Source organism: Phascolarctos cinereus, unplaced genomic scaffold (genome assembly GCF_003287225.1).
Source record: "Phascolarctos cinereus isolate Bilbo 61053 unplaced genomic scaffold, phaCin_HiC Scaffold_5;HRSCAF=322, whole genome shotgun sequence".
Taxonomy (NCBI): Eukaryota; Metazoa; Chordata; class Mammalia; order Diprotodontia; family Phascolarctidae; genus Phascolarctos; species Phascolarctos cinereus.
The window spans coordinates 150,677,212-150,696,938 of NW_027555958.1; the positions used below are offsets into that span (position 1 = coordinate 150,677,212).

Genomic DNA, 19,727 nt, shown 5'->3' on the forward strand with positions numbered 1-19,727 from the left:
TAAGGTATGCCAATAGGGAAATGCTGTAAATGTATGAATTAGGAGTGAGTTATGAATTCAGGGATGTCTGCTGACCTCCACTTTGAGAAGGCAGATCATTGTTACGTAATAAATAAATAGCACCCAGGAGGGACTAAGAGTTGGTTGGGTAGAGGGAAATAGAGAACACTTAGCACTTCCAGAGAAGTCAGAAATCGCTAAGGAAATACTCTGAAGAACAGCCAGGAACAGCCTGGAGGATGGGCTGGGCACTTATGAAAAGTCCCAAAGATGAAAGAAACACAATAACTCTTCATTAGCTGCAACTTCTAAGAGTTAATGAAACTCTTAAAAGTTAAGTTATGATAATGGCAAAAGTTACTAAATCTTTTCCTAAGAGTTTGCAATTCTTTTAACTCTTGCTTTAATGTTATAAGTGGAAACTAAAGATTAATCTCTGAGTAGTGTTATTTTTTTTCTTTTTTAAATAGTATTTTATTCCCCCCAATTACATATAAAATAATTTTAACTTTTTTTAAAGTTTTAAGTTCCAAATTCTATCCCTGCTTCCCCTCCTGTGTTCTCCCCACCACCCCGAGATGGTAAGCTATCTGATATAGGTTATACATGTACAATCATGTAAAACATTTCCATATTAGTCATTTTGTGCAAGAAGAATAGGAAAGAAAAGAAGAATGCAAGGAAGGAAGGAATAGTATTCTTCAGTCTATATTCAGACAACATCAGTTCTTTCTCTTGAGGTGGATAGCATTTTTCATTATGAGTCCTTTTCATCGTATGATCGCCTTAGATCATCATTGCTGAGAATAGTTGTCATTCACAATTCCTCATTGTACAATATTGTTGTTACTGTGTACGATGTTGTCTTCGTTCTGCTTACTTTGCTTTGTATCAGTTAGTATAAGACTTTCCAGGTTTTTCTGAAATTATCCTGCTTGTCATTTCTTATAGCACAATAATATTCCATTACAATCATATGCCACAACTTATTCAGCTATTCCCCAATTGATGGGCATTCCCTTGATTTCCAATTGTTAGCCCCCATAAAAAGAGCTGCTATAAATATTTTTGTACAAGTTGGTCCTTTGCCTCACCCCCACCCCTTTTAAAAAATCTCTCTGGGTTACAAACCTAGCAGTTATATTGCTAAAACAAAGGGTATGCACAGTTTTATAGCCCTTTGGGCATGGTTCCATATTGTTCTCCAGAATGGTTGGATCAGTTAACATGAGTAGTGTAATTTTCTTAAGATATTTTCATTTTTGTAGAAAAGGACAGAGGAGTGGATGGTGTAGTACAGCTTATGTCTCCGTTATCTGCATCTGAAGAAAGCATACCTATTGGTGTTCTAGACCAGGGAGGGGTTTGGACCAGATCTCTGATTTCATCATTATGCAGAGTTCCCATTTAGGAATTGACTCTACCAAGGCAGATCAGCATCTGTTTTACAATTTATATTTTAAGAGAGTGCCCTGGGTCACTAAAAGATTAAGTAATTTGCCTAGGGTGACAAATTTGCCTAGGGTGAGAAGTAGGAATGGAACCTTTCCTTAGTCTCAGGCCAGCTTTCTATTTCTTATACCATATAGACTGCCTCTTTACTTGGCTAAGCTACACTAAACAGGGGGCAGCTAGGTGGCGCAGTGGGTATAGCTCTGGCCTTGGAGTCAGGAGGACCTGAGTTCAAATGTGACCTCACACACTTGACACTTAGCAGCTATGTGACCCTGGGTAAGTCAGTTAACCCTGATTGCCTCACCAAAAAGCAAAAAAGAAAAAAAAAGCTACACTAAACAGGAACTACCATTCAACCAAGAAGCAGCTGCCTAAAGCATTATCATGGAACCAATATGTAACCTTTGACTTAAAAGCTCATTTGTATAAGACTCCCCTCACTGGTGGAGACTGATGATTTAATGCTCCATGCCTGCATGAGGGGTAGAGTTGTGGGAGGGTTTAGGAAAAGAGAGATCTCGGTTTTGTGGCTTCCATCAAGAACTCTTTCTCCCAAGCTCCCACCAAGGGTACCCCTTCATGAGTATGAAGAGAGCATGTAAACAGTTTTTGAGGCTTGGGTTGCAAGCCTCCACCCTGTTTTAACCTATTTTAATTATAAAAACCTCACAGACTTCCTACACAAAGTAGAAAGACATATCTAGGCTAGAGATGTGAATATTACACCTCCTTTATACAGCTGCCTTTTGATAGGTCTCCTCCCAGCTCTAATCTGCTTTCAGAAGCCTCTCTGTTTGCTTCCCAGATTGTATCTAAAAGCAGAAATAACAGTTGCCAGGGGAAACCAGCTAACCAAGTACTGCATGTAAAATGAAGTTAACTCTGTTTTGAACAGAGCTGTTGCTGGAAGTAGGCAGTCATCTGCATGTCTGTGTGGTTTTGCGTGTGTGTTTTCAGGACTGTTGGAAAGGCCTGCCTGTTCCAGTACATCTTACCTTCCTTACTCTGTGAAATTCTTCACTTGACTTTGCCAAGCTGGTTTGTGGTTTTGCTTGTGGGTTTGCTATTTCGGGGAATTAGAAGAGGAACCCTAAATCATGGGAGTTAGAGCTGAAAGAGTCCTTAGAGAAGTCCAGTACTCCCACTACACAGATGGGGAAATTTAGTCTCAGAGTAAGTAGTTAAGGTTTGCCCAAGGCCACAAGGTGGTAAATAGCAGCACTGGGATTTTAGCCTAGCTTTTCTGACTCCACCTCAAATGCCCTTTTGACTTGATTTGAATATATTTTAATGCAGATATTCCAGCATGAATAAGAGAATTTCATTTAATCGTAATTTAGTGGAGATTCATATAATCAGATTGTTTTCCTCCTAGCTGGGATATATACTGCCAAAAATTGAAAATTAGGGGGGCAGAGGTAGAGGGGGAGTTAACTTTGGTATGTGGTATGCTTCCCTGAAGAGCAGGCCTCAAAGAAGAGTGGCAGGATGATGGATTTTTATGATGCCTTAAGGTTCTATAGGTGCCTAGATGGTGGTTCATAATAGATTTGCAATTTCATGTGCAGTCATATTTTTTAAAAGTTATTTTTCTACTATGCTATGGAAATGCTTGTGTTATTTCATAAATTAAAAATAAAATTAAAAAAGAGAGAGGAGAAAAAAAAAGAAAGAGCAGAAAGATAGGTAGAGGGCACCTAATCCAAATTTTACCTACCTTTACAGTTTGGTCCAAACTATCTGAAAAATGGCTAGAGGCGGAAGGAAACCTAAAGGTCATTCCAGGGATTATTAACCTGGAGTCTGTGAACTTAAAAAATATATATTTTGGTAACTCTTTTTCAATATAATTGGTTTCCTCTGTGATTATATGTATTCTGTCTTGTGCAATTAAAACTATTATTCTGATAAGGGGTTCATATTGATGTTGTTCAGTCGTATCTGACTCCTCACCACCCCATCTGGGGTTTTCTTCACAAAGATACTGGAGTGTTTGCCATTTCCTTCTCCAGCTCATTTTACCAATGAGGAAACTGAGGCAAACAGGGTTGTGACTTACACAGCTAGTAAATGTCTGAGGCTGGATTTGAACTCAGGTTTTCCTGACTCCAGGCCCAGCATTCTATCTACTGCACCACTTAGCTGCCTACCCAAACTGCCAAAGGAGTATGTGATATTAAAAAATAAAAAAAAAAGATTAAGTACCCCTGAACTAGATAACTTTATTAATGGCATAGCCAGGACCTAAAATCAAATTGTCTGAAACTAGACTCAATGTTCTTTTGACCTCAATATGCAATCTCTCTAACTGGGAATTCTGCTAGTTATTTATTTCCAAAAGGCCTGGAGACATTTTGTCTTGCTTCTGGATTTAAGATTCTTCTAGAATTGTTGTTGTTGTTGTTGGTGTTCCTTTGTTCTTCAAGAGGACCAATGATTTCATGGGGTGATGCCTCGACTTCTACATGATTTGGATTGAAGTGAGGCAGAGTTGCACAAAGTCATCAGCTTCACTCTGTCTTCCAGAGTCATTGGAATCCAGTGGCAAGACAAAAGTCAGGATGACTGGTGATGGCCTACGATGGAGTGGATGACTTTGGCCTTTCTAAATTAAGGTCTTTCCCAGGCCTCAGATCATTCTAGGAGAGTTGGGACTGTCAGAATCTTACATACAGGATTAAGGGGTCATTACTATAGCAGGGAGTGGTAAAATATCTACCCAAATTGTATTAGGCTCCACGTGTTATTGATCTGTGTAGCGAACATCACCATTCTCAGGACATTTCTACGTCCATCTCCTCTCCATTGACTCAGCCATCACTGTAGTTCAGGCCCTCATCATTCTTGCCTAGACTATTATAATAGCCTCCTAATTGGTTTTCCAGCCTCACGTCTTTTCTCATGCCAATTCACCATTCACACAACTGTCAAAATTATTTTCCTAATGCGTAGGTCTGACTGTGTCACTCCCTTACACAATGAACTCCAGTGGCTCCATATTTCTGCTGGCTGACCCTCTTCTGTTTTTTCAGTCTTATGCATTACTTCCCTCTAAACACTCCCCAGTTCAGGCATGCTGATCTAGGCATTGCTCTTCCTCACAATGGAGGCTCTGTCTCTTCTCTCTGTTAACTTTGGAATTGTCATTCTGCTTGCTTGGAATGTTCTTCCTCTTCAACTCCACCTTATAGAATTCCTGGCTTCCTTTAAGAGTCAGCTGAAATGCCTCCTTCTGCTGGAAGCTTTTCCTGGTTGCTGCAACTGCAGAATGGGCATTATCTCAGTCAAACCGAGACCTATTAAAGAATTTAGCTTAAAAAGGCCAAGGTCTCCCACTGCATCCAGGGCCATCTCCAGTCATCCTGATCTATATATTGGCTACTGGAACCAGATGGCTCCAGGAGGAGAAAATGGGGCTGGTGACTTTGCACAGACCTCCCTCACTTAAATTCAATTTACTTGCATGTCATGGTATCGCCTCCCTGACGTCATGGACCTCTTTGAGATCAAAGGACAAATAAGAACAGCTGCTAGTATCATCCCCTCTAAGATTATTACTCTGTATCCACTCTGTATCTGTCTTGTAGGTACCTATTTACATACGTGTTCTCTCCCTCCCCTCCTATCTCTCTCGTGGGATGGAAGCTTCTTGAGAACAGGCACTGTTTCTGTTTTCAATCTGTACCCCTAGTGCTCAACACAGAGTCCAGCATTTAGCAAGCACTTAATAAACACTCATTGACTGAATAGGAATCCACACTTGGAACATAAGAGATGCCCATCATCCATCCATCCATGTCCAACATCCATCTTGAGGGTCAAGATGACCTCTCTCCTGCTCTCTTGTTTTCTCAGCAATTTTGTTGGAGAAACATTTATCTAAATGTGGTCATCGGATAAATTTGCCCCTAGTAATATGCTCATTAACACACTCAAAATACTGAAGAAGCATCTCTTTATGAAGTCTTCCAGCTGTCAGTGGGACAGAATATTGATGATGGTGGCAGAGATGGGCTGGGGTATCTTTTTAGAATCCCCCAAGTCCTGCTATAGAGACTACTGTATACTCCACTTATGCCTTGGGTTACAACCTTGTTTTCACATTTCCTTGCAGCAAAGAAAATCTCTTCATTTTCTTCAGAGGTCAGTAGGCATTATCTGAAATTGAACTCATCTAATAATCTGATTTACCCTCTGAACTATATCCCAGTGGGAAATTGCTTTTCTGTTGAATTGAAGGTGAAGGTTGAAATAACCAAACTCTTTTACTTGGGAAAGGGCTCCGCATTTTCCAAGATTTGAAAAATGCAAAAAGACTTCATGGGGGTCAGAGTCTCTGGTGCCCTGGTTTCAGGGTTCTGATTGCTGATAAGCTGCACATTAAAGCCTTTTTAGAATTGTGAAGAGTTGTTATTCAGAGGTGTTTAATGTCCATAATAATGTAATAATGTTGGATGTATCAAGTGGTAATAATGAGAATCTTGGCAGTAAAATGGTTATGGTAATATGAATTTCTGAGGCTTGAGCCTCCAGCTAATAGAAAATACAGACATAGAGAGAAAATTTCATGTTTTATTCACGCCATTTTGCTACCACTACTGCCAAACCAGAAAGCAGCAGCTCAGTATGGTGCAATCCTGAGGTTTGCTGGATGAGTTAATCTAGCTCAATTTAAATAGAGCTTTTGTGACAGGTGGGACGAGAAGGGACAGTTTGCATTTTAAAAAATACTTTTATATTGATATTTGTCATCACATCACCTGCCTTTTCCCATTGTATGATTCTTTTCCCCACCTCCACAATTTTCTATGTCTAAAAAACATGTTAATCATCATTGTTTATATTTGATTAACATTTGGAAAAATAAAATCTGATTGCCTTAGAAAGCATATGTTTTGGTGCAACTCAGTCTGATGATAATTATTTTCTATTTGCTAGTAAGTTATGCTTTTTTGCATTTTTATTATAAATATCCTAAAATAAATTTTGAAAGCAAAAAAGACAAGAATTCCCATAAATTATGCAAACAAAATAATGGTCTTACATTTTTTAGCTTAACCTTGATGTTATCCTTTTAATTTTCTAATTAATCAATCACATTCAACATAAATACATGCAAAAACAGTTTATACTTTGCTTTATACCCAGATACAGGAGTGGTTGTTAACTTTAGAGTTTCTAGATCAGTGTTTCCCTACCATTGTTGTGGACAGAAAACTCTGAGGGTCTTCTCCTCCCTGATTGATTCTTTTGTGAAGGCAAAGTAGGCTTTCTTTTACCTTAATTCTTTCCTTGCCTTTGAATGGGTATTGCCTCAGACCAGCTGGGACAAGGGAAAGATATCAGCTTAAAAAGGCCAACGTCTCAGATCCGGGGCCATCGCCAGTTGTCCTGACCTATGTCTTGCCACTGGACTCCAATGACTCTGGAGGAGAGAGTGGGGCTGATGACTCTTCACTGTTCTGCTTCACTTAAATCCAATTCACTTGCAAGTCAAGACATCTTCCTCCTGACTTCACTGGTTTTCTTTGAGAACAAAGGATGAAAAATAACAACCTGTGGACAAGCTTTTCATCCCCATGCACCAATTTTTACACTAAAGGCCATTTTTAAAACATACTTAGGTCATACTTAAATTCTTAAAACTTAACACCTTCGTAAATGGTTCCTCCCTTTTCCCCTTGCATCTTGCACTTCCCACAGCTTCACTTTCCTTTCCCCTCCCCGTTTTCTTCCTCTTTCCCTTTCTCCTCTTCTGTTTCTTCTTCCCTAGGAACTGCTAAAAGCCCAGGCATGGCCCTAAGGCTGATGAGAACTGAGCTGTGGTGCTGACTTCAGAAAAACCTGGAAAGACTTATATGGTCTGATGCTGAGTGAAGTGAGCAGAACCAAGAGGACTTTGTACACAATAACAGCCACGTTATGCAATGACTAAGAATGTTAAACTGAACCCTTCTCAGCATTATGAGGATCTAAGACATCTCCAGAGGCCTCGGGATGGAAAATGCTGTCCACATCCAAAGAAAGAACTATGGAAGTTGAATTGCTATCACTTATTTTTACCTTCTGTTGAGTTTTGTTTCATCTTTCTGATGGTTCCTCCTATTGGTTTTAATTTTTACTTACAACTTCACTAATGTGAAAATATGTTTAATGAGTGTGTAAATGTAAAGCCTATGTCAGATTGTGCACCATCTTGGGGAGGGTGGGGGGGAGGAAGGGGAAGAAAAATTTTCAACTCAAAAGCATATGGAAAAAAAACATTAAAAAAATTTAAAAAAAAGAAGAAAAAAGAAAAAAAAAGAACTGAGCTGTAGGAGGTAGGCAACTGTGAGATATATTTTGCCAGGTTGGGGAGTCAGGGAAAACACTGTTCTGGATTATCACGTGGGCAACACAACAGACTCCACTGATTCCGAACTCTTTCAAACAGAAGAAAAAATTCTTGTGAAGTTTTAGCTAAAGTGATTCTCTGGGCAACCTAATTAACCTAGACCTAGAAGTATTCTGCACAAGAGTTAATAATAGATTAAACAATCCATAAAAATGCTAGTGCCACTGAGCTGGCAAAAGGAATTGATAATTATTACCATATGCACGTTCACAAGGAAGTCTACTTTGCTCAGTCCTCCAGTGGAGAAAGAAAGCTTTTTTCTCCTCTCTTCTTTCTCTTTTCCTTTGAAACTCCCAGAGTGACAGCCAGATGGTTTAGGGACGTTTAACTTCTGATAATTTGGTTTCTCCTGTGTTTTCCTCCTTTCCCCCCCCCTTTTAAAAAATTCTGAGCTTAACATCAAATCAAATGGACATTTCCATATCCATAGTATAACAGAAAAGGATTGTAGAGATGGTTCTCACTTTATGTAAATTAAGCATTGCAAATTCAACTTTATAAGAGTTCTGAAAGAAATCTGTATTCCAAAAAACCACCTAAGTTAACTTTACTGTACCTTACTGTGCTCTCTCTCACTGTTCCTGAACCTCCTCAGCATTTCCTGGAGTCCCACCTCCCCACCAAAAAATAAAACTTAGAAATCCTTCAAGTGAAAGCAAAGAAGGGAATGCTGATTGGGTGCTTGGCTTGGGACCTCTAGGGTGGAGAGAAGAGACCTTAGCCTCATTTCTACCCCCTCCTCTCCCCTGCTCTGGTCAAGCCCTGGTGTATCTGTCTTCCCTCCTGGTAAGTGTGTCCACCTTGGCTTGGGTCACTTGTCCTCTCCCGTCTGTGTCCATGTCCAGCCCCCATGTGTACCTCTATGTTCCTCCTCATGCTCTTGATTCTTTGTTCTTGTCCCCAACATTTCCTTGAACTGTGTGCCTGACCCCTCTCTCCACTAGCACCCAGCCCTGTGTCGCAAATCCTAATTAAGTAAAAATTGCTTTAAGTAGGGGGGCAGGGGAGGGGAAGTCCACTTACATTAATCAAGAACTGTCTGTCTACAAAGCTGTGGATTCAGTTTTATACAGCCCGATTTTCTTCTTAAATGTACAGTATGTTCAAACTGTAACTTTCAAGCCCTCCTGCTTTTTGTGATTTTTTTTCTGATAATTTTTGAGCCTCAATGTTCCTCTAAAGTAGAAAAATTTTCCCTTTGTTAGGCCACTAAGCAGAGATGTGTCCCAGAGCAGCTACTGTTGTTACTCCATGAATAGTCTGTTCTATCTTTCCAGTCTTCTTAAACTTCTTAAATTTTACTTTATCCTGGGCACTCTCCAGAGTGTTTTCAGCTCAAGTGTGACATTTCATCTTTTGTCTGCACTAGCTTTCCCCTGTGCTTAGTTACTTCACTTCCCTGACTTCCTGCAAGACTCAGCTCAAACCTTACCCACTCCAGGTCTCTCCCTCCGCCCCAATCTGCTAATGCTGCTCCTGTCAGTGCCTTCTATCTACTTTGTCTATATCTTTACATACTCAGTTATTTACACTAGTGCTTTTGCCTTTCTTTCTATCTTCCACACGTAGCACGGTTCCTGGAACCTAGTAAGTGCTAAATAAATGCCTGTTTACTCAGAGGCAGCTACGTGACATGGTAGATAGAACACTGGGACTGGAATCACGAAGTCCTGAGTTCCAATATAGCTTCTGACACATACTAGCTGTGTGACTCAAGCAAGTCACTTGTGTTCTGTTTAACTTAGTTTCCTGAACTGTAAAATGGGGATAATACTAGCACCTGCCTCACACAATTGTGACAATCAGATAAAAGCTCTGTGGAGTGATTAGCATAGTGCCTTGCACATAGTAGGCACTGAATATTTGTTCCCCTCCCCTTCCCCCCAGATGGGTTTTTGAAGGTCACTTTCTCAAATCTGTGATTTCATTATTGTGAAAGGTACTTCTCCCAGTGCACATTGCAACCCTACATACATTAATAGAGATTTTTTTATAGTTTTCTGTGGCCAAGAAAAAGTCATTCTTGGCCATGAGCCTCTGTGCACTTAGCAAGGTTAAAGCCCAGAAGCCTTTTCAGCTTGGTACGAACCCCCAAAGCTAGTGCTCCATTACCCTGGCCTTTGACAGCTCAAAATCCCATGCCACAATGAGGTACCAGAACAGGCTTTCAGTAGAAGATGGAAATATTCCTCACTTGATTTATAGTAGCACGAAGGCAGGCAGTGGGTTTGCTACATAGATGTACCCCAGATTTTGCCTAAGATTATGAGGCTTTGCTGGGAGCTTTTTTCTTCCTATTGCTCCAAATACTACCTCTCAGGAGAGGAAGGGCCTGGTAGTGATGACAGCATTAAACAGAGGTAGCAGAATCTGCATAATTTGAAAGAGGAGCCTCCTAAACATCTGTCAGTTGGGTTTGCTTCTGCTGTGCTTTGCCCCACCCCCTCCTTTCTCTTCCCCTCAGTTTTCTCATAATTTCCATTTGAATACTCCCAGTTTTAGTCTCCACAGCAATAAAATTACTCACTGTTCTCATTTCTTTACCCGTTACAGTCTTAAAATTTTTACGATATCACCTTATATTCCGTGTTATATTTGGTTGTTATGGTACCTTCTTCTACCAGAAAATGACCTCCTTGAGAGCAGGCACCTTAGTTTGTCTGTCTTGTCACCCCCTTCTGAGATAAGCGCAGTGCTTTTCTGTGGAAGGCTTTCACTGTCTGCTTCCTTATTCACTTCTTTGAAAGGTATCTCTTTTCTTTTTCAAGTATAAAGCTAACTACTTAATTCTCCTTGAGGAGGTATGACGTTCATCCTTTTCTCATTTTACTACCCATTGGTATTTGTATCAAGATATTTTTTAAAGTTAATTTATTTATTGTTAGTTTTCAACATTCACTTCCACAAGATTTTGAGTTCCAAATTTTCTCCCCGTCGTCCCTCTCCCCACCCCAAGATGGCACACATTCTGAATACCCTTTCCCCTAATCTGCCTTCCCTTCTATCACCAGTCCCCCTTCTCTTATCCCCTTCCCTTTCTATTTTCCTGTAAGGCAGGATAGATTTCTATACACCATTGCCTGTATATCTTATTTCCCAGTTGCATGTGAAAACAATTTTAACGTTTATTTTTAAAACTTTGGGTTCCAAATTTTTCCCTTCCTCCCTCCCCACCCACCCTCATTGAGAAGGCAAACAACTCATGTATCAAGATATTTTTTTGATACGTATGGATAGAATGCTAGGCCTGGAATCAGGAAGATCTGGGTTTACATCTGGTCTCAAATACTCACTGATCCTGATCCTGGGCAGGTAATTTAGCTAGCCTCTTTCTTCCTTAGTTTTCTTATCTATAAAATGGAAGTGATAATAGCACCTACCTCCCAAGGTTGTCATGAAAACAAAATTAGATAATGCTTGTAAAATAGCTGTTGTTGTTATTTGTCTATTCTATATCACTGTCACAGATAATATGATCAGAAATAATTTGAGTGCTCCAAAATATCAGACAAATCTACCCCTTGGAAACTAAAAGAAGTTAAAATATGTTTGGTGATAACTTTAATCAGTTTACCTGTTTAGATCACTCTCTAATTATGAACATTTTTTCTTCCAAGACTGTTCCTGATCCACTAATTCCTCTAAGTAGCATTAGCATATTAAAGGTGAGAGAGATTATCTGGAAAGGTAGAGAAACTGAGGTACAGTGTTTAAAGTTAGCTAAGCTATGAGAGGCAGCAAGAATATTTTCTAGTTTAAGGTGTCCTGCTGACTAATGATCAACATGCATTTATTCTGTACCTACTATGTGCCAGGCACTGTACTAGGTGTTTAGGATATAAAATTAAATTGTAGCCAGTCCTCAACTTTCATAAGGGTAATGTTCCTAGAAAATGGCACTAAAGTCAAAAACACAAATGTTGATACATTGAGCCTATGGGAAATAGGAGTTAGGTTCCTTCAACCACAAAACACTGTAATCTTCCTCTAGAGACTGCTGAAAATACACTTTTCAGCATACAGTTCTTTATAACAAAACAATAATTCTGATAATATGTAGTTTTCCTAACAGAGTAACCATGAAATAACCTGTAAAATGTAGTACACAAAATAAAATTGATAACATGCCAAATATTTTTTCTTGCTAGTAATTCCCTAGCATTCTGTGACCTTTCGTGCTAACATCTCAATAAAAAAAACAAAACAAAACATTGATTTCAGACAATATTGACTTTTCATAACACATTAAATCTATGGTGACATAAATTTTGTTGTTCAGTCATCAGTCACATCCAACTCTTTGTGATCCCATTTGGGGTTTTCTTGGCAAAGATACTGGAGTGGTTTGCCATTTCCTTCTCCAGCTCATTTTACAGATGAAGAAACTGAGGCCAACAGGGTTAAGTCTAAGTGACTTGCCCACGGTCACACAGCTAGTGTCTGAGTTCAGATGTGAAGTCAGGAAGACAATGAGTCTTCCTAACTTCAGGCCCAGCACTCTATCTACTGTGTTACCTAACTGCATGAGTACTATAAATACTGTACATCCAATAAAATTCTTAAAATGAAAACAGTTTTTAGAACCTGAATCTGATATCCCACTGTATCAGATGGAAGTGTGATGGCGTTGTACCGTATAACGAATTGTGGATTTGTTAACACCACACTCCCTACACACATTCAGGCAGGAAGTTTACCTAACACCTTTATTTTCTCACTAAACTGCATCTAAGCTTGGGCTTAGAGACTAAAGGACTTGGATTGTGCTTCAGGGACATAATTTCAACACAAATCTTGAGTTTTGAAGGTAAACAATGAAAATATGCAACAAATGGCCAGGGGAGCTCTCTACTCCACTACATTAGGGTGAACAAGACCAATGTAGCACCTGGTGGGGTACTAGCCCCTTCACAAACTTGGGTGAGACCCGCCTCTAATTGTTTTCCTATACTGTGAATGGCTGTGAATATTCCTGGTTGGCAATGAGAAAGTGAAAATGAGGTTAGTAATAAAATCACTGGAATGCTTGATGTCACAAAAGCTGAACATGTGAATGTTGAGAATTGGCTATCTCTACTCAAGACACTTATATTCTAATGGAGGAGGTATGTAAATTTAGTGTAGGCTCTGGGCCTACCTACTATACCAATCCCCAAAAATACTGTGGGGTCACATCTCCAGAGGGTGGCTGCTGCTTTTTACTTGAAGCTTCTAGGGGTAGCCTTGAGGCATTGGAGATTCTAATACTCTGGCTCACAAGTCCTTATCTGGCATATTCCCTACAATATCATCCAAACAGGCTATATCTCCTCGATATCAATTAAGCAATTAACATAAATTAACTTTTATAAGGGTATATTTATCATGAAGTTATAGCAAGTACAGAAGTACATTCATTATCCCTTGCAAACCAGAGCACTCTACCCACTGTACACTCTTAGGACGTGTGAGGTATCCCAAAAGTCTTAGTGTAGTTTTAAGTTATTAAATTTTAAAATTGCACATCTGTATGTATTTATATATGATGTGTGTATTAAAATGCTATATTTTGAACTGAAGTGCAAATGCTTCAGTGAGTTTGTGATGTTATTAACAAGGGACACCTTCTCAGTGATGCAGATTGCAACCCATCTGTTCCTGCCCATCTTGTGTGACTCTTGTCCATGATCTACTGGAAATAAAAAAAAAAATAATTGCCTTATTCTTAGTGCTCTTTGCCCACTTTTCTATCATCACTGAAGAAGCACAAGGGGGTTGCTCCGGGCCAAGGGTCATTTTGTATTTTTCGTTGTTTCATGGGTTGCCATGGTCAAAGACTTGATCTCCAAGTGTCCAGTCTTCTGGTGATGAGCCTAAACTGGGCTGGTCCTCAGAAAGCAGATGTAGCAGTCTTTGGTGGAGACTGTATCTGATGACTCCATGCCTTCCCAGTATGGTAGCATCTGCCAGAACTTGCATTTCAGTAGTATGTCCTTCAAATAATCAGGGTTACCGTCATACCACAAAGGGGAATCCAAGGAGGATTTGGTGGAGGAAAGTAGTAGATAGAAGTAAAAACTAAAAGACAAATTTTTAATGCCCAGTGGTTTTATTAAAAGTATGCTGTCTCTTTTTGTGGTGGTAAAGAATTGGAAATTGAGAGAATGCCTATCAATTGGGGAATGGCTGAACAAGTTGTGGCATATGAATATAATGGATACTATTGTGCTATAAGAAATGATGAGCAGGAGGATTTCAGAAAAACCTGGAAAGACTTGTATGGTCTGATGCTGAGTGAGGTGAGCAGAACCAGGAGAACATTGTACATAGTATCAGCAACATTGTGTGATGATGAACTATGATAGACTCAGCTCTTCTCAGCAATACAATGATCCAAGACAATTCCAAAGGACTCATGATGGAAAAAGCTATCAATATCTAGAGTAAGAACTATGGTGCCTGAATGCAGATAAAAGCATACATTTTCCCTTTTTTTGTTTTCTTTCTTGTGGTTTTCCCCTTTTTTCTGTTTCTTCTTTCACAATGTGATTAATGTGGAAATATGTTTAACATGATTGTACATGTATAGCCTATATCAGATTGCTTGCCATCTTGGGGAGGGGGAAGAGAGAGGGAGGGAGAAAAATGTGGAACTCAAAATCTTATTAAAAATGAATGTTGCAAACTATCATTACATGTAATTGGAAAAAAATGAAATACTATTTACAAAAAAAAGTGTGCTGTCTGCACACACTAAGTAGAAGTTAAACTTCTGGCACCAAGGGGTATTATTTTTAATAGTTGTTATAGAGTCTGCTAATGGGGTTACATTTCTCTTTATTCTCTCTTTTTCCTTTGTTACAGATTGATGTCCTCAAGGCTGACCTGGAAAGCGCTGAATGGAAAATTCTGGAAAATCTGATTCTGGAAGGTATCCTTGAACAGATTGGGCAGCTAGTGTTTGAGATCCACCTGCACTGGCCTGGCTTTGAAATTGGTGGCAATGACAGCTCTGTAGTACGCTTCTGGTACAGTCTCCTCAAAGAGTTAGAACTGAAGGATTTCAGGCTCTTTCACACTTACAAAGACTTATCCAAACCACAGCTATTCCTAAAGAAAGAACTTTTCAATGCAAGTAGCTGCTATATTCTCAGCTGGGTGAACATGAGATGGAAGTGAGATGTGAAGAGGGTTCATGAGCATAAATGAATTGTTTATGGTAAGATTTGAAGAAAACATTTAGATAATTACTGAAATGTCTAGGACCTAGGAGAGGCAGACACGTGGTATAGAGCAGAGGTGTCAAATACGGCCCACAACACTCACTAGTGCAACCTGAACCAGATTAAAATGTGAGAAATTTTTTACAAGATAAATAAAAAATAAAGTAAAACACAGATAATATGACATTTTAAAAACTAAGTCAATACGCATTCTACAGGGATCCTTATGTGTGGATTAATGGCCCTCATTTGTATTTGAATTTGACACTGCGATGTAGTGGATAAAAAGCTGGAGTTACAGTCAGGAAGATGTGGATTTAAATCATGCCTCTGACCTGTGACCTTAGGTAAGTCACTGTCTCAGAGACTCAGTTGTTTTTTTTAATCTCTGTAATGGGACTAAGAAGACCTACCTCATGGGACTCAAATGTAAAGCACTTTGACTATCTTAAAGTGCCATATAAATGTCATTATAATTACCAAGAAGCAGCATGTAATAATGGTTAGAGAGTTGGTACTGGAGGCAGGAAGACCCAGTTCAAATCCTGCTTCTGTCCCATACTGTCTATTGTAACCCAAGGCAATTTATTTAACCTCTTAGTGCCTAGAAAACTCCCTGAGAATATAAATTGCAGAGAAAGGGATGACTGGTATTTGTAGAGGGAATTTTCTCATTTAGGGGTTCCCTATTTCAATGATAACATAGATCTAGTCACTAACCCTATTATTATTATCATGAGAATAGCCATACCAAGTTGGACCCATGGTTGACAAGCCTTTTGTGTTTGAATGAGAGGCACCATGGGATATGTTGCAGGGGGTCTGAGTTGAATCCAGAGATTTGGGATGTACCCTCCCTAACACTAACATCCTATTTTCCTGGAGTAACTCATTATCCAGATCTATCACTCCAAAGTACCTAAATTCTTTTGAATCTTATTCTATTTTCAGCGTACGCTTTCACACGTTTGTGAAGTTGAAATTCCTTTTCTGGGTTCGAATTTTGCCTCTCTCTACATTCCCCCTGTCCATAATTTTTGCAATATTATGGATTATGTCAGTCTCTTCTCAACCTCTGCAGTGGCTTGTATTGTGATTTTTATCTTCAGTCCTAGAATGGAATATTTCATGAAATAATCCGGGGACTAAATGATCTCCAGGCATTGCACAAGCATTTTATTCTGTGCCTTAAGATGGCGACAGTAACATGCTTAGAATAGTCGGCTCTGACGCAGATTCCTTCTCATACCCTCCTCCTCCTCTCCCTAATCACTGCCATTAAAACAGCTCCAATATGGGCATTGCCCAAAGTACTTGAAATACATAATCTCATTTGAGCCTCACAGCAACCCTGTAAGGTAGGTGTGGTTATTCCCCATTTTACTGCTAAGGACAGTCTCAGAGAAGCTAAGTGACTTACTGTGGGTTACACAGTATTAAGTGTCTGAGGCAAAATTTAGAGCCAGGTATTCTCGACCAATTCCAGTGCTCTATCAAGTATCCCCAACTTCCTGTCATGGAACCCCTTCCACTCCCTTAAAACCAAACACAAAACCTGATTCAGTTGTCAGTCAGTCCATCAACAAGCATTTCCTAAGTGCTTATTTTGTGTTAGTGACTGGGCTAGGCACTATACAGAAAGGAAAATGAAACAGTCCCTGCCCTCAAGGAGTTTATATTCTCTCAGGAGAGAAAATATAAATAGATTAAGTAGATATAAAATAAGAATATGTAAAAAATAATTACTGCCTCTTCCCTTAAAATCAAATGAGAGTTTCCTGTTCAGAGAGCTGCTAACTTCAAAACATGTTTCCTGAAACTCTGCTTGGTGTTTTTTCCTTTATCTTTGTTACCATCAACATCATTTTAATGAGGTCCTATTTTCAGTGTCACACCCTGCCCTCCTTTGCGGGGTGTTAACACAGATTTTATTAACATTAACACTGTGGGATTTTTTTTTTGAGAGAAATCAGTTCCATTAGATGTCAAGGCAGGCTTTTATGGTATAGTAGAAAGGATAGTGGCCCTAAAGGAAAAGGCCCTGGGTTCAGTTCCTACCTCTGATGCTTATTACCTTTGTGATCTTGGGGAAGTGATTTAACTTTTCTGGGCCTCAGTTTCCTGATTGGTAAAACGAAGGAGTTGATCTAGATGGCCTTCAGTGCCTGGCATAGAGTTGGCATTTAATAAATGCTAGTTGATTGCCTATATGAAGTTCCTTCCTCTCCAAATCTATTATCCCTTCTCTGTTTACAAGATTTTTAATTTGCTTTCCCTGCCAATTTTCAAATAACCTATTTTAAGTAAATCTGTTAAGGTGTGTATATGTGTATGTGTGTGTGTATACACGTGTATGTGTATGAATATGTGCCCCATGCTTCACATTTTAACCTTTTAAAAATGCCCTTGAAAAGTACCTTTTATGTTCATGATGAGGATCCCACAAACTGATTTTTTTTTAGTAAATAATTGTATTTTGTGAATTTCTACTTTTTTGTTTATTTGTATTGAATACTATAGCTAAATGGTACAGTGGATACAGTGCCAGGCCTGGAGTCAGGAAGATTCATTTTCCTGAGTTCAAATCTGGTCTCAGACACATTATCTATGTGTCTCTGGGCATCATCTATAAAATGAGCTGGAGAAGGAAATGGCAAAGCACTCTATTATCTTTGCCAAACCCCCCCCCCCCCAAACCCAAATGGGATCACAAGGAATCAGATATGACTGAAAAAGGCTGAACAACAAAATTATGGTTAAAAAAGCATTTAAAAAAATAAGTTACATTTTATGACTTTCAAATTATAAACACATATATAAACTCTGTGGAGAGGGCAGAACCTATGTTCAAGGATTGGGTGTGGAAAGGATGATGGCAGCCACAGTGAAAGAGACAGAAAGTATAGTCAAAAAAGGTAGGAAGAGAACCCTAAGTGGCTTTGGGACCTCAACAACCTGCTTTAATGAATAAATCATAATGGTTTCATTAGCATATCAATTGCTTTCACGTAAATGAATGTTTTTAAAAATGCTCAGGCCTCTTGGGAAACAGTTTCTTCTCAAAAGTAGCTTATCCTGTTAATATGAACTTTCTATGAAGAGAGGGTCTATTAAGTTAAGGTTAAACTTCAAGCCAGTTTCCCTCTTAAAGCTACATTGTTCATTCTGAATGATTAGAACATATGGGCAACTTCAGAATATTGCTGTTACAGCAAATAGAGCACAATACAATAAATATTTATTAAATACCTACTATGTGCTTATGATCTTCAAGGTCACTTGAAGGCTCAAAATTCTGTGATCCTAGGCTACAATGGGAACTTGATTTATTGTTTGGTTAATTGTTTAGACTTAAGAAAAGTAAGGGAGAAAATGTTAATAATGCAGGTTAAACCTAAAAGCGTTATACATACAGCACCCTCAACCCTCCCCCCTCCCCAGAGCTGGTTGTTAAATGTACCAGCATACCCCTGCAAGTTATTTGTAAGCGTGTCCTCCAGTACTTCAACTGATGATTTTATATTTGTGTAATTTCTGATGCTGTTCCAACAAACACCATTCAATATAATAAACATTTATTAAGTACACCTGCTGTGTGCCTATGTACTTTAGGGTCTCTTCTGGCTCTAAATCCTATGATCCTATGGTAAAGACATTTTCAGGACTATATTTTCAGGATAACATTGGGGATTAAACCACCAAAAAGTGCAGAAATTCACAAAAGATCAGATTATAGCACCATGGCAAGCTCTGGGTGAAATGTAAGGTTTAGTCATAGGTTCCCAAAGTGGGCAATACCACCCCCAGAGTGGGGTGCTGCAAGGACCTAGGGGGGATGGTAGCCTTGTGTGCTGTTGTAGGGTGTTGAATAAAAATAAGGGTGCAGTAGAAGCATAAGGAAAGAAGAGAAGAAAATTTTGAAAAACCGTTTGTACATATTTTATCTGTTGTATAACAGTTAAAGTCATAGTGATTACGTTATTTTCCAAATAAACACAAAAAATGCAAATTATAACAGATCAGTGATCAAGTCTACTGACAGGTCTAATAAACAAGTGTTGGCAGGTGAGTGTGTCAAGAAGTCCAGCATACATAGGCAATAATATGTGCATGTAACGACTTGTTTACAAATATGATACTATATGGTTACATGGTGCAATATTGTGTCATCAAAATTTCAATGCAGGAAAAACCCCACAAACTACAATAAATTATTAAATTTAAGATGCATCATTTACAAATATTTTATATGTTTTTTGAAATGATTCAAATTAAAAAAACATTAAAAGGTTAAACAAAGTAGATTTCTAGGGGGGCACTGAGCAATTTTGTTTTTGAAAAGGGGGTGGTAGGCCAAGTAAGTTTGGGAACCTCTGGTTTAGATAAAACATCTTCCCTGTCCTTAAGGAGTTTACAGTCTAGAGTAGGGGAATAAGACACAAACGCTGCTAACTGTCATATACAAGATGACATCATAATAGCATTAATAAAGTATAAAATACGTAAGCTGCAAATGGAAAGTTTCTTACGTAGGAAGGTTTTGTGGAGGAGGCATTGTAGTTATGCTGTAAAGAACGGGTAGGAATTCTATGGGTAAAGAGAGGGAAGACTTTCCAGGCATAGGAATAAACAAAGACATGGAAGCATGAGGATAGAGCATGCTGGGGAGTAGCTTA

At 39.0% G+C, this 19,727-nt stretch overlaps 1 protein-coding gene across 2 annotated transcripts in view; it reads left to right on the forward strand.

Annotated features, from left to right (window-relative positions):
* The window catches only part of METTL24 (methyltransferase like 24), a 207,670-nt gene that overhangs the window by 159,839 nt on the left and 28,104 nt on the right, over nt 1-19,727 (forward strand). Inside the window, exon 5 of one of the 2 annotated variants that reach the window (XM_021008076.2) lies at nt 14,693-14,759. In XM_021008076.2, the coding sequence (XP_020863735.1) occupies nt 14,693-14,759 (67 nt within the window). Of the gene's footprint in view, nt 1-14,692; nt 18,639-19,727 lie in introns of those variants that run through there. The other variant, XM_021008073.2, reaches the window with a different exon arrangement.